The sequence below is a fragment of the Phaenicophaeus curvirostris genome, chromosome 13 (genome assembly GCF_032191515.1).
Source record: "Phaenicophaeus curvirostris isolate KB17595 chromosome 13, BPBGC_Pcur_1.0, whole genome shotgun sequence".
Classification (NCBI taxonomy): domain Eukaryota; kingdom Metazoa; phylum Chordata; class Aves; order Cuculiformes; family Cuculidae; genus Phaenicophaeus; species Phaenicophaeus curvirostris.
In genome coordinates, this window is record NC_091404.1 from 11,800,239 (window position 1) to 11,812,936 (window position 12,698).

Genomic DNA, 12,698 nt, shown 5'->3' on the forward strand with positions numbered 1-12,698 from the left:
GACTGTGAATTTGAAAAGGGTTTCTTCCAAGCTGAGCCTGTTCTGTTGATAAATAAGGTGTTTGGTTGAAAAGCAGCACTTTCTCCTTGCTGTCCTACACCATCAACGTGCTTCATTCTTATTGTCGGTCCAAGTAAAAGACTCTGTACCAGTTACAAGAAACCACTGTAGATGAAGGAGAAGACTCTGGAGGACAGCTGCTCAGATTCTCCCAGTGCATACAACTGCCTGGAAGGCGTTCCTGAAATAGCTCCCCCCTAACACTGACCAGACCATCTTCAGCTCTCCAAGCACCAATTGTCCCCAGATCTCTCAGTTCTCAGGTAGAAGAAGGGATGGCCAAAAGAAATAAGTCCCATGAATTTCCCCACTTACCACTTCACATCCTGCGTCTTGAGGGGGAGCTGAGAGCACATATATGAACCCTGGATTTTCTGTGATCTGTTCATGTCCAGAACACTTGACAGCTACATCGTCCCCGTGTCTGCTGTCGCACCTCTCCCAACTTCAGCTTCATCTGAAAAACTTCTCTGGCAATCCAGTGGCTTCCTTTGATGCCTAAAGAGCTCTTTTCACCTTCACTGCTGCTTTGATATTTGTTATTTACTCTTTTGACTTGTGCTTCCTGTAAACTCTGCCATCCCAGAGCTGGCTTCTTTGCATGCAGTAAAGGAAACATAATCTGCAGCTGCTTCATTACAGAGAAATGCCTGCTCGGAGCTGCGATGCCTGCAGCTGGCTCCTACGGCTTTGAGGCTGCTCAGATCTCATGCTTGAGGGCTTAAGGTGATCAGTGCAAGAATCAGCAAGGGAGAGTGCAGGAAAAGGCTTGAAAATCACCCAGGTGTGCTGCTGTTATTTACTGCTTGTGCTCCTGTAGCAGTACTGGTCCCACCGAGACTGGTCCTGGCTATTAGGCACTGAATGTGCCCAGAGAAGAGGCATCTCCTGATCCAGCCAAGCTAAGCAAATTATGTAGTGGTTACCAGCATGCAGCAGATGGAGAGCAGAGGAGGGATTTGCCCGTGCTCATGTGGAGAAGGCTGTGACTGGGCCAGGTGTGAGAGAGACGGTTGCTCACAGTCCCACTTCAGTAACAAGAAATGGTCCCACTCCAGTCCAGAAGCATGGCACCAAATCCCCATTTGTCATCAGTGTTGCCAGACTGTCTGGAAAATGCCGGACCAGGCCCTCTGGGGACGGATGGGCTCCTACAACTCGCGGCAAAGGACAATTATTGATATTTAATGGAGCTGTAACAAACTTGGTTCTGAGCAACTGCCACCCAAAACTTGCCAAGTAAGAATCTGCCATTCCTGTTTACCAGGCGGGCGCCAGCAGCGCAAAGAAACGCCTAAGTGCAGCCTGGCAAACCAGGAGAAGAGAGTGACAGGCTGAAACCCCACAGCCACCCCTGTAGCTCCTACCCCCGCACCCTCCCAGCTTGTTTTGTGGGACAGCAGCCGCAACAGGTGGGAAAAGACCCTCTCCCGGCTGCATCTCCCTCGCAGCTCAGCCCAGCGGGGACTGATGCCTTGCATAATGTAATAAGGATTACTCACTTTTAATTTTTTTTAAGAAAAAAAAACAAAAACCAACCCCAACTGTTGTGCATTTAAAAAAAAAAAGAAGAAGAAGAAGAAAAAAAAAAAAAGCTTCTATTAAGAGAAACGAAGCGGCTGGCACAGGGGGAGCGAGGGATGCTCGGAGCAGCTGACGGAGCTCGCTCCCCGGCAGCTCCGCAGATGCGCGGGTCCGACTCCTCCGTGCGCGCCCCCCCGCCGGCGCTCGGCCCCCGGGGGGATGCGGGGAGGTAGGAGCGAGCTGCGAGCCCCCCCGAGCCCCTCCCCGCCTCGGAGAAGCGATGCCCAACTTTCCCTCGGCTGGCGGGCTGCGCGGGGCTGGAGCGCGGCTGGGCGAGCACCGGGGGGGCCCCCCTGCCGCCCCCGGGGCGCTCCCCGCCTCGCCGAGATGCCCGGGACGCTGCTGCTGCTGCTCTGCTTGGCCCTCGGCGCCGTCCTGCGAGCCAGGTGAGCCCCTCTGACCACCGGGACGCCCCCGACTCAGGTTACCCGCGGGGAGATGCGCTGCCGCTCCGCTGCCCCCTAACCCGGCGGGGGGGGGGGGGGGGGGAGGGGGGTAGGTTTGGGCATCTCGGTGCCCCCAGCGGTTCCTTCCAGCCGGCACCGGGTCCCCCCGAGTCCCTTTGCACCCCAGGTCCCCGCTTGGCTTGCAGGGAGTGGAGGGGATGTCCCGTTTTCCACCCCCCCCCACCCCCCACCCCCATCACCTCGCTGGTTGAATCCTGCCGGGGGCTGAGCCCCTTCTAGGGGTGCCCAGAGCAGGACCGGAGGGAGCTCAGCACCTCACGGGGGCTCCATCCATCACTGGGGCATTTCCACGCTGCGTGATGCTGGCTGGGAAGGAGCTCGCGTCCCTTTTCCCTGTATCCCACCTCCTAGCATCCTGAAAGCCCCCGCAGGCTTTGCAGCCTGGAGGAGGTGGGCAGTGTGGGCTCCTGCCTTGCTCTACAGGTTGGACCCAGGTCTCGGCTCTGGGTGCTGGTTGGAAGCCTGAAACCAGCCTGATATCGTCCTGATATCGCCAAGCGTTGGGCGAGGAGGCGAGCAGAGGCGTGGGGCTGGCAGATTACGCTCCGGTTTGTAGGGCTTTTCTGTAAACAGCGATGAAAGGCCCCACGCACAAGGGGTTTTCAAGTTTCTTCACCCCTTTTTCTTTCTTTCTTTTTTTTTTTTTCCACAATTCCTAGCCTTGCTGGTGAGTTTAATGGCTGGATGGGGAAAGAACATGTTGTCAGCAGATTGTTGCCCTGAGGGCTCGGGGGAAGAGGGATTTTACTGGCTGGAGCTAATTGGCAGAATAAACCGCCTTAAAGCTGATCAAATCCCATTACAAATGCAGCCAGGGACAGGGAGCATGAATCCTGCTACTAGTGGTCTGCTCTGCCAAGGCTTCCCGACCTCAGCAGTGGGCAGAAAGACTGTCCCTGCCAAGGTTCTCCGAGGTCTGGCCTTCCAGGGATCTAAGCAGAGAGCTGCCCCACAGCTCGTGCCCCGACACCCAGCCTCTCGCCAGCGTGCTGGTGCTGGGGGGCATTTGAGGGCCAAGACGGGGGTTCGTGGAGGTCCCCGTTCCAGCACCCCATCGTCCCTGTGTCCTACCATCCCTGCAGCGTGCTGCCACGAGCACTGCGTGTTGAGAGGGCGAGTTGTAAGCTGCAAGATCACAATGAAGAGCAGTTAAGTTGTATATTCACATGCCCTTGAGCAGGAAGATTTATCCCATAGCTAGCCCTGCTTCCTTTCTGCCTAGTCTCTCATTTCTGCCTCTTCCCTGAGGCGCCCTTTGCCAGGAGCAGAGTCTGTGCATGTTGGGGGCATGATGGACTGGGAGAGAAGCCCTATGGGAGAAGAAGGAGAAAAGGAGCAAGTTATACCAGGGTGTCATTCCGTATTCACTGCATTTCCCTGGCTGCATCTTGCAGGGGGTGAATCTCACCTACCTTATGCGTGATGGGTGCCGGAGTGAGGAGCCTGGTTCAGGTGACATGTGTGTGCAAGCTCTTCTTCTGGCACAAGCGGCAAGACCCATCCCCTGGTGCTGGTGCAGGTTGGATGCTTTGTGACAGGCGACTCGGCACTCCCAGACGGTTGCCCCACTGCAGAGCCTAATTCACCAACATTTCCCTGGGTGGTGCCTCAAAAGACACCAAAGCACCCAACGCTGAGCCCTGGAGACAGGTTCCTTGCACCACCAGAAAGCTGGGCTTAGCAGATGGTAGAAACTGTGCAAACTTGACCATTTGGGCTCCATGGAGTGTGTTATGACAAGAGAGGCAAGACGACTTGTGGAATGGGTAGGGTACAGTTTAGTTAGCCTCTTGTCCTTAAATCCTCTGCCTGCTTCTAATTTAAAGTAATTTGCCTGAACAGCCTTGGAGGCGTTAGGATGGGTAGCTAGAAGGACAAATCACCATGTTGTAATTAGGATTGACCACAGTGCTTTTCAACCAAGAGAAATGTTGTTTTTTCATCTTATTGTTGTCTGTTCCTCAGGAGCAGGGGAGGCTTTGAGGTATGTTTGCAGAGGAGCTGGGCAATCACAGCCCTGGTATCCTGGACATTCCTGCCTTAGGGCTAGAGATGGCTGAGAATGCATGTGTCACCTCCCCAGTGGCTGCAAGTCTCGGTACAAAATGTTACTGTTCTTAGATTTCATTAACACACCAGATTGCAAGTAGTAGTGGGAATGCACCCTGGTCAAGCCCTGTCAGCTGTCCTACCAGGCAAGGGGCAGAAATGTCTTCAAGGGCTCACGGCACGTGTTGCTCTCCCCCCTCCTGCCAAGGGAAACCTCAGCAGACAGCTTGGGCACTGGGGGAGGGAACCAGCAACCAGCTCTTCAGGTAGCTTTTACTTTGCCCATCAGTGTGCTTGGAAACCTCAGCAAAACAGGTGTCTGCTTGAGAAAAACAGATTTAGGGAGGCGAGGCAGAGCATTGTCCTGCTGTAATGCCAAGGGTTGCCCAAGGAGGGTTGTCCAACCCCATCCGTATATGTGAGCACATTGAAAAGGACACCTCCCTCCCTGCCACACAGGCTTCTTGCTCTGGGCACCGGCAGGAGCTGCCACAGCCCCAACCACATCTGTCAGACCAGGGGTTTCCTCACAACGTCCCCAGCTCTGCCATATCATCACCCCCATGCCCACCCCCCTGCCCACGCTTGTGGCTGCGTCCCAGCCCTGTGCTGAAGCGCAGGAGTGCTGTGAGGTGGATGTTTTGACATTTCAAAAAAACAGAGGTGAGGAAATGTAGCTCTGCTTTTCCTCCTGGCTGCATGGAGACATATGGGAACTGGCTGTCCCCTGTCACCCAGCCAGTCACTTTGTGCAAAGAGACGGAGCTGCCGGGCTGGCAAGCGTTCATGGCACGTTGAGGATAGCTGCAGGTTTGCAGCATGACATTTCCATTAGCAGCTGTGGGGGGACATGCACACATCACCTTAGTTCCTCTCCTCTGCGATACAATACCTCTTGGATTCTTCCCTTCTTGATTTGATGTGGGCTACTGGGAAGAGAGACTGGGGAGGTGGCAGGGGCTTGCATAGGGTGGCACGAGAGTCACTCCCAAAAAGCAGGAGCAAATTTTCTGAGCAAAAAATAAAAGCACATTTTCTCCTGGAAAAGCTGGCTTGCTTATGCTAAAATGGCTTAGTGTGGTTTAGTAGCCCAGGATTAGCTGTATTAGCAAAAAGCATATTTTTGGTAGTGTCACTGCATCTGTGATAGGGATGTGCTTCCCTGGAAATGCTACCTCAAGCCTTAGGGTGTTAATCAGTGACACTAAACAGGGGGAAGCAGAAGGCTGAGGTCAGAGTAATCAGCCTGGTTTTGTTCAACTCTAGAGGGATATTTTGGACTCCGGTGTGGCTTTAAGGCTTGCAGGAACTGGATTTTGGCAGGGCAGTGGGACACAGGGTTCAGTGCTGGCAGGTGACCTTTCTTGGGCTAACTTCACGTAGGGTCAAGAGAACACCAAGATAAAATTTCTTTGTAGCTGCTCCCATTCTGCTGGAGGCAGCGAGGGAAAGCAGTTAGCATTGCTTTCCACTGCCCTGAGCTGGGCTGTGGGCAGACACACATGTCCCTCTTTGTGCCCCACAGGAGCGGGGCCAGCCCTAGGGTTTGGCTATGGCCATCTTTCAGGTGGGTGCAGCAGTGGTCCCCTGTGCCTCCTGCAGCTGCTGGATGCCTCAGAGCTGTCTGCTCGGCTGCATTTCGAAGGCACGCGCAGCACAACAGCTACAGGAGCCCGCGCTGCCACTGCTCAGATAGGGAAGCGCATCCTGACAGCGTTGCTTAAGACTCCTTAAGCATCGTTAGAAAGTGCAGCACAATCAGACAGGAAACAACAAGCTGATATGCCAAAACCAAACGTGTGGCGGCAGGCAGCCAGCTGCACGCAGCCCAGTCCTTGTCAGAAGACCCATCCCAGTGCCTGAAAGCTGGGGAGATGCAAAGGGCTTTAAAGTGATTGTGAAAGTAAGTTTTATCTGGGGGTTTAAAAGAGGAACATCTGATAAATTGACTGCAACATGTCGATTTAATGCTTTTTTCTCCCCTTCAAGTACCTTTGCCAGGCTCTACCTCCCCAGGCATAGAAGGGAGATGTGTATCTGTGGTGCCTGATTGCACCTCAGAGCCGCGAAGCTCCAGCTGGGAGGTGTCAACACAGTGGCAGCTCCCACTGCGAGACCCTTTCTAGCACTGGAGCAGGTGACACGCTGGCATGACAGACGTCGAGGGGGGTGTGCCGAGTGTGGGATTGCTGAGCGCTCGCTCCTGCATATGGCTGTGTTGTTCCAGGGACAGTTTGTGAATGAGCTGCCCAGAGCAGCAGCAGGTGGTTAGAATTTCCCAGCTGACCGTGTGGACCTAATTTAATTAGAGGGTTTAGGAAAACTCCTTTAGGAAAAGAGAGGGGTGTGAAAGGTTTAGAGAGGGCAGGTTTGAAAGGCATCGGGAGAAGCTGTTGCTTAGTGGATCATGTCCAAATTAGGATGCAAGCTTTCCTTACCTGGCTTGGAACTGGAAGATCAAGAAGATGGAGCATCTTTAAATGGGAGCTTGCACCAAAGAATGAGGAGAAAGGGTTGGTGAGTACAGGGAATGCATTGTGGCAGGTCTTGGCCTGAGGGCAGAGGAGTTTGCATAAGGCTTTAATTTCCCAGGATCTGTGCTGGGCAGGTGGCTGGGTTACTGGCAAGCCAGATGTGCATACTGCCTGCTTGGTTTTAGGACCTGTTTTCTTTGAAATGTTTTTATTGCAAATGCCTTTCTTTCCCAAAGATGTTGTTTGGTCACTGTGTTCTTCCTCAGAGGAAGCCCGCGTCAGGTGCAAGTGGTAGGCAGAGCAGCTGAAGTATTTCAGGTCACTCAAGGAGCAGGAGCTGCTGGCCACAGAAGGGGACCAGGAGTGGGGTAGGTAGGGCCTGGCTCCCATGCTTTGGGAATGAACTGTGTCTCCAAAAGGAGCTGGGGAGGGTGTGAAGCACCCTATGCCTACTAGTTCTGACCACTGGCAGCAAGGTACCTGCATGTGATCCAAGGTGCCAGGTGAGTTGTGTTATCTTAGCTGAGAGGAGATCCCTGAGCTCTTTATGTTCTGCCTTTTAGCAGAGCTGCATCCTCTTCCTTTAGTATCTCTAAAACCCATCTGTGCTCCTAGTCCCACAGAGCACCAGAGAGATGCCACAGCTACATCTTTCTACTTTTGTCTCTCTTCTTTAGGTGTGACAGCACAGAGGAATACGATTATGATTACCTCAGTATCAATAAAACCTGGGTCCTCACCCCCAAGACACAGGAGACTGATGCCACGCAGATCCTCAACTCACTGCTGAAGAACTATGACAACAAGCTGAGGCCCGACATTGGCAGTAAGTGTACCCTAAAACTCCCTGTGGCCACAGAAATGACCTGGCCTGTCTCTGTCTTGTGTTTTTCGTGCTTTTGTGGCTGCTGTAGGTGGGATTTTTGGTGAGATGGAGCCACACTGATCCCAAATGGTCCCCTCGTCCTCAGTCTTTCACAAATGAATCTAGCCCCAGCTCATCTATACCTTTTTTTTCCTTTACAGTCAAGCCAACATTTATCGATGTGGATATCTACGTGAACAGCATCGGACCAGTGTCTGTCATCCAGATGGTGAGTGGTGTCATTGCTGCAGGGTCACAGTGTTACCACAACTGAGAGTGTGGGGGGTTGCTGGCCCAGCACTGCTGGCAGATTGTGTTATGTTGGCTTGACATGGTGTGAAATTGGTGTTGTCATGAGAAGAGGTGGATTTGTTTCCCTTTTCGTGGGAAGAGGCGTTCTGACTTGCTGATAGCTGGAGCTAGAAAGGCTTGACAGCCATCCTTGATTAGGAGCAAGGCCCTCAAGTGCCCTTGGTGAGCTCAGCAACCCTACTATGCTCATAAGCACAGGGAGTAGGGTGATGATGCTCTTTGGTCTCTACTCACCATGTGTTGGCAGATACCTCTGCCTGGCGGCTTTGGGTTCCCCTGCCTGGGGAGCATGCAGGCACCAGGATGCTCAGGAAAAGTTGCAGCACCGTGGTTGAGCCGTTGAGGTAGTGGCTGAGAGGAGGAGCAGCACACTTCCCAGGAGGATTGAAATAGGTACCTGGAGATGGTTTTCATGAGAGTGGTCTGGTGGTGTGGAACTTGCATGTCCCAGGCCTGAGCTGCGCTGCTGGGGAGGGGCAGGTGAGATAGCCCAGGTCCAACAGGTCTTCTTTAGCGATTTATATTGATACCACCATGACTGTGACGGTTTCCACTGATGTCTCAGGACCTGACTGTACCAGGAGCTGTGGAAGCACTTAACAGAAATGTTCCAGGCCACGCACTGGAGAGCAATTGTCAATTATTTTTCACAGGAAACTTCCATTATTATATTCCTGTGAAGTCATTTTTTTCCTCTTTTTCTAGCAAGAAATAAACCCAACTGCCATCAGGTTTTGAAATACTTCTTTGGTCCACTGGGCAGTTGGGTGGAGAGGTACAAGAAGGCCAAGACAATTTGTCTTTTCTTGCCTCTCTTAATGCAAAATTGAGCAGAAACAAACCCAGCCTCCTTAAACCAAAAAAAAAGAAAGTTCTCAGGATGGGCATGTTATTTTTACTTTCCCAGGTAAAAAGTTTCCACTGAACAAGCCCCTCTGGGGACAGAGGAATGGTATTGTAGTTGTAGTACCACTTTCACTCCAAAAATCATTTTGAAGCAGCCCTTCTGACTGGCCACTGCCAAGCATGTCTCTTCAAGCAGCGCCTGCTCCTGAGCCACCAGAAGGGAGCCTGGTTGGGAGCTCACTTGCACAATAAGGGCACTATCAGGAGGCCCAGCAGGGATGGCCTCAAGGCAAAAAAAAAAATAAAAAAAATTCCTTTTATTGTTTCTGTAGGCTCAGTCTGCAGGAGGAGATGTGGCTGTCATCCCTGGCTGCCAGCAGATACTGGAAGCTCCTCCATCCCATATAAATGTGTGGACATGAAGCCACAGTAATGGGAGAAGGATGCAGGGGCTGGATGTGCTCACCTCCATGGCCACTGTTGTGCCTGGAGGTAGGGGATAATAGTCATGTTGTAGGTGGCTGTCCCATCTCCTTTGCACTGCCCAAGGGTACGCCAAGAAAACCACACAAAACCACAATGCGCATCCTCACTCCTTGTCTTTCCTTCAAATCCATTTATATTACCCCTTTCCACTCCTGTTGGGAGCTCTGCTCTTCTCCTTGTCAAAGGAGCACTGCATAGCCACGCAGGTGGTAGCACTAGAGAGTGGCTTATAAAATGCAGTCTTGCAACCAGAGTTCCTCTCCTAAATGGAAATACCAGGCTCAGCTCCTAGTCTGGTTTCCTAAGAAACACAGCTTATGCTATGGTGATGGGTACGTGAGAATGTACGTACGTCCATTCCAGTGTTTCAGTATTTTAGATCTACTGAACTAATAGCAACCATATATGGCTGCAGGTATAGGAGCTTCAGGCATATTCAGAGTCTCCACTATCTCTGTGATAACAGCATGCAAGGTAATGGCAACTGCTATTCCCACTGAGGGGAAGAACTGTTGTGTGGACTCAACCCTTACTAGAAATCAGAGAATTGTATGGGGGAGTGCTACTGAAGACAGCCCTGACCATTCCCAGAGCAGCTCAACCCATGTGTTTAGCTCTTTTTAAGAGTCAGTAGAAGCCCCACGAAGAGCCTCCATAACTGCGTAGGATTCCAGGCAGTTCCAGTGCACTTAATGTGAGACAAGAATGTGAAGGTAAGACTGATGCTTGGAATTGCCTACATCTACAGGGCTGTGCAGGCGAAGCTGCTGCCACAGAGCTAATCTACTCACCTGCAGCCCTCCTGCCTGAGGAAGTTACTGCTGTTTGTGGAAGTGGTATGACAAGGAGTTGCTCAGGCAGAGGAACATAGAGACAATTGAGGGATTTTGTGCCTTCAATCACAACTGGCTGCACTTTCTTGGAAGCGCCCAAGTGCTACAGGTCAAGGGATCCCTGCTGGGTCCCAACAATCACTGGTGATTTGACAATACCTCCATGTAACACCCCATGCAGACTGTCTCTGGACATGTCTCCTTCCTTGTCCCCTTAGGTAACTTCCTAAGGTTAAATTGCTGATGCACTTGATCTTTAAAACCTTTGTCCCTGAAATGCTAGGCTGATACTAAAGGTACTGAGGACAACTAGACTCAGGTCCTGTAGCCTTGGATGGCAGCTTTCTGCTGTCTGTGCTCTGAATACCTCCCCTTGCTCATGAGAGAGGCTGCATCCTGCTATAATGTCTCCTGAAGCAAGAGAAAAGGGCTGTGACAGAGCTGCCACAGTGCCACCTCTGGACTTGGCTGCTTTACCCACTTGTTTTGTGTTTGTTCACTTTTCTATGCTGATAATTTATGATGAATTAAGTCATTCTGTAGGTCATGCCAGCCACTGGCAGGCTGGCATCAAATGTATGATACAAATTGTCTTTGCCGAGAACATGACATATCATTCCCATTTTGTCCCTTTTTAAATAGCTTCTCCCAATCTGAGAAGCTTTGCCTTCTCTCAGCTGTTAGGCCAGTCCAACATGCCTGACCTTTCTCTTTCCCCATGCTCAACCTGAATAAATGCACATTTCTGAAGGAAAAGAACCAGAATTTTACTTGGATCTAGATCTGTCCTGAGCCCATAGTGAGATTGATCTCTGCCACAGATACAGAAGCTCATGTAAGACAACTGGAGGGGAAATGTCCCATTGTTCTCTTTTAGGTGTGTTGCAGTGACAGCATCTTGTGTAAATATTTCTCTCTCATAGCCAGGCTGCGCAGGAGATGAAAACCTAATTCTGCTTTTAAGAAATATAGCCACATTACTGTGGTGTGGGCTGTGCATCTGAGGCCAAAAGCTATAGGATGGCTCTAACTTAAGCAGTGTAGTTTGAATACTGGTGCCCTATGATCTGCTCACCCTACAAAGGTGCTGAGGGACATGGTTTAGTGTTTGATAGGAATGGTTAGACTCGATGATCCAATGGGTCTTTTCCAACCTGGTGATTCTATGATTCTATGAAAGGGTTAACTGCTCACCACTGCCTTCAGCCTGATGATGTTCTGTCAGGGCTTGGAAGCTGGCCCTGCCTAGCTACTGCTCAACCTCCAAATGATAAATCACGTCAGGATACAAAACTGATTCCAGTCCTTAAAAATGAATAGGTGATTTGAAAATGCCCTGCGCTGGGTGTGAATTCCGCATCCCTCTCATCAATCACTTGTCATAAATAACATTAACATTCAAGAGTTGGCAGAAGGCGGGCACGTTTGGAGCGGGAAGAAATATAAAGTGATTTCCTGATATCTTTTGTGGACCAGTGTCAGTCTTGTTTCCCATTTAGGTATTTGAGCAAATTTTATATTCTCTCATCCCTGGGGAAAGGACCCTCTGTGCTTTGCCAGCCAAACTGGGGCAATAACCAGATATAAAGCTAGGAGATGGTTAAATGGTAAGAAATGGGACGGGGCTTGGTTGAAAGGATGAGCTGAGAGGGAAAAGGGTGCAGAAAAGTGGGACCATTAAGTCCCATGGCTGTTTGTTCAGGTTGCTGCACGGACTGTTTTTTCCTCTCCATCCCCATGAACCTGTTGTCTTTGGATGGGTTGGGACACTCAGCACTTCTCAGAGTGGTGGGAAGCTGTGTTTACACCAGTGGGGAAAGGATCTTCTTGGCCACAAGCCCTTCCATAGCCACCTGCTGCTGCTGGGTGCCAGCCAGCAGCACCTTCAGCCAAATGAGTTATCACCCACAGCACCAAAGCTTTCCAAGCTGTGTTGTGGATCTGGATGCCCAATTAGATTCCCATTAACACAGCATTTAGGTGTCCTGGGTGTACCAATAAGCTGAGCCTGGTGCAAAGACTCACCTTGGTTCTACGAGCATGTTTGCAGGAAGAGGTGCCAGGGAGGGCTGCAGCAGCAAGGACTGATGAAGGAGACTGGGTTCAAATATTTCGCTGACTGGTTGTTTGCTAGAGGGATTTGCTCTTGGTTTTGTTTTGTAATGGCTTTATTGCCATAGATTATAGCCTTAACTCTTGTCAAGGGCACCTAGAGTTCTGGATCATCTTCCTTTAGGGACACTTAACTTTCAGGAGATGATGCTGTAGAAGTAAAGTGGTTGCCAACTATTGGGGCCAAGTGTCTTTCAGTCCTGAGCATGTCCGTGAAGTGCCCGTAAGAGACAGCATGGGTGGGAGTGGAAAAAATGCTTCTGTTCTGAGCTTTGTAAAGGAGCAAGTCCTGCCCAGAGCTTCTTCTGTTCCTCCCAGAGGTTAGAGATGAATGTCCTTTTCTTCCTTTCTTGCATAAACACAAGTGTGAAGCTTGGAGTTGAACACCAAGAACATAGCCGAACACCATAGTAGCCTCCTGGCCAAAGTGAATGGAGACACAGCACTCATCCAGGGGGCTCCTTTGGTTACCTGCTTCAGGTGTCTGGGATCAGTTGTGGTGCAGCCAAGGCTAGTTTAGATGCTGGAGATGCTTCTCTTTGCTAAGTGTGAGGAGATGACCTTGTGTGCCAAATTCTGTAGTGAAACTTGATGGCAGCTCTTTTGCTGG

The 12,698-nt window shown here is 51.0% G+C and overlaps 1 protein-coding gene across 1 annotated transcript in view; it reads left to right on the forward strand.

The window, feature by feature from the left end:
- Nucleotides 1–1,901: 1,901 nt before the first annotated feature.
- LOC138726085 (gamma-aminobutyric acid receptor subunit gamma-4) overlaps nucleotides 1,902–12,698 on the forward strand; it is a 33,591-nt gene continuing 22,794 nt past the window's right edge. Inside the window, exons 1-3 of the mRNA XM_069867508.1 lie at nucleotides 1,902–2,030; nucleotides 7,312–7,460; nucleotides 7,661–7,728. Coding sequence (XP_069723609.1) covers nucleotides 1,972–2,030; nucleotides 7,312–7,460; nucleotides 7,661–7,728 — 276 coding nt within the window. The 5' untranslated portion in view covers nucleotides 1,902–1,971. The remainder of the gene's footprint in view (nucleotides 2,031–7,311; nucleotides 7,461–7,660; nucleotides 7,729–12,698) is intronic.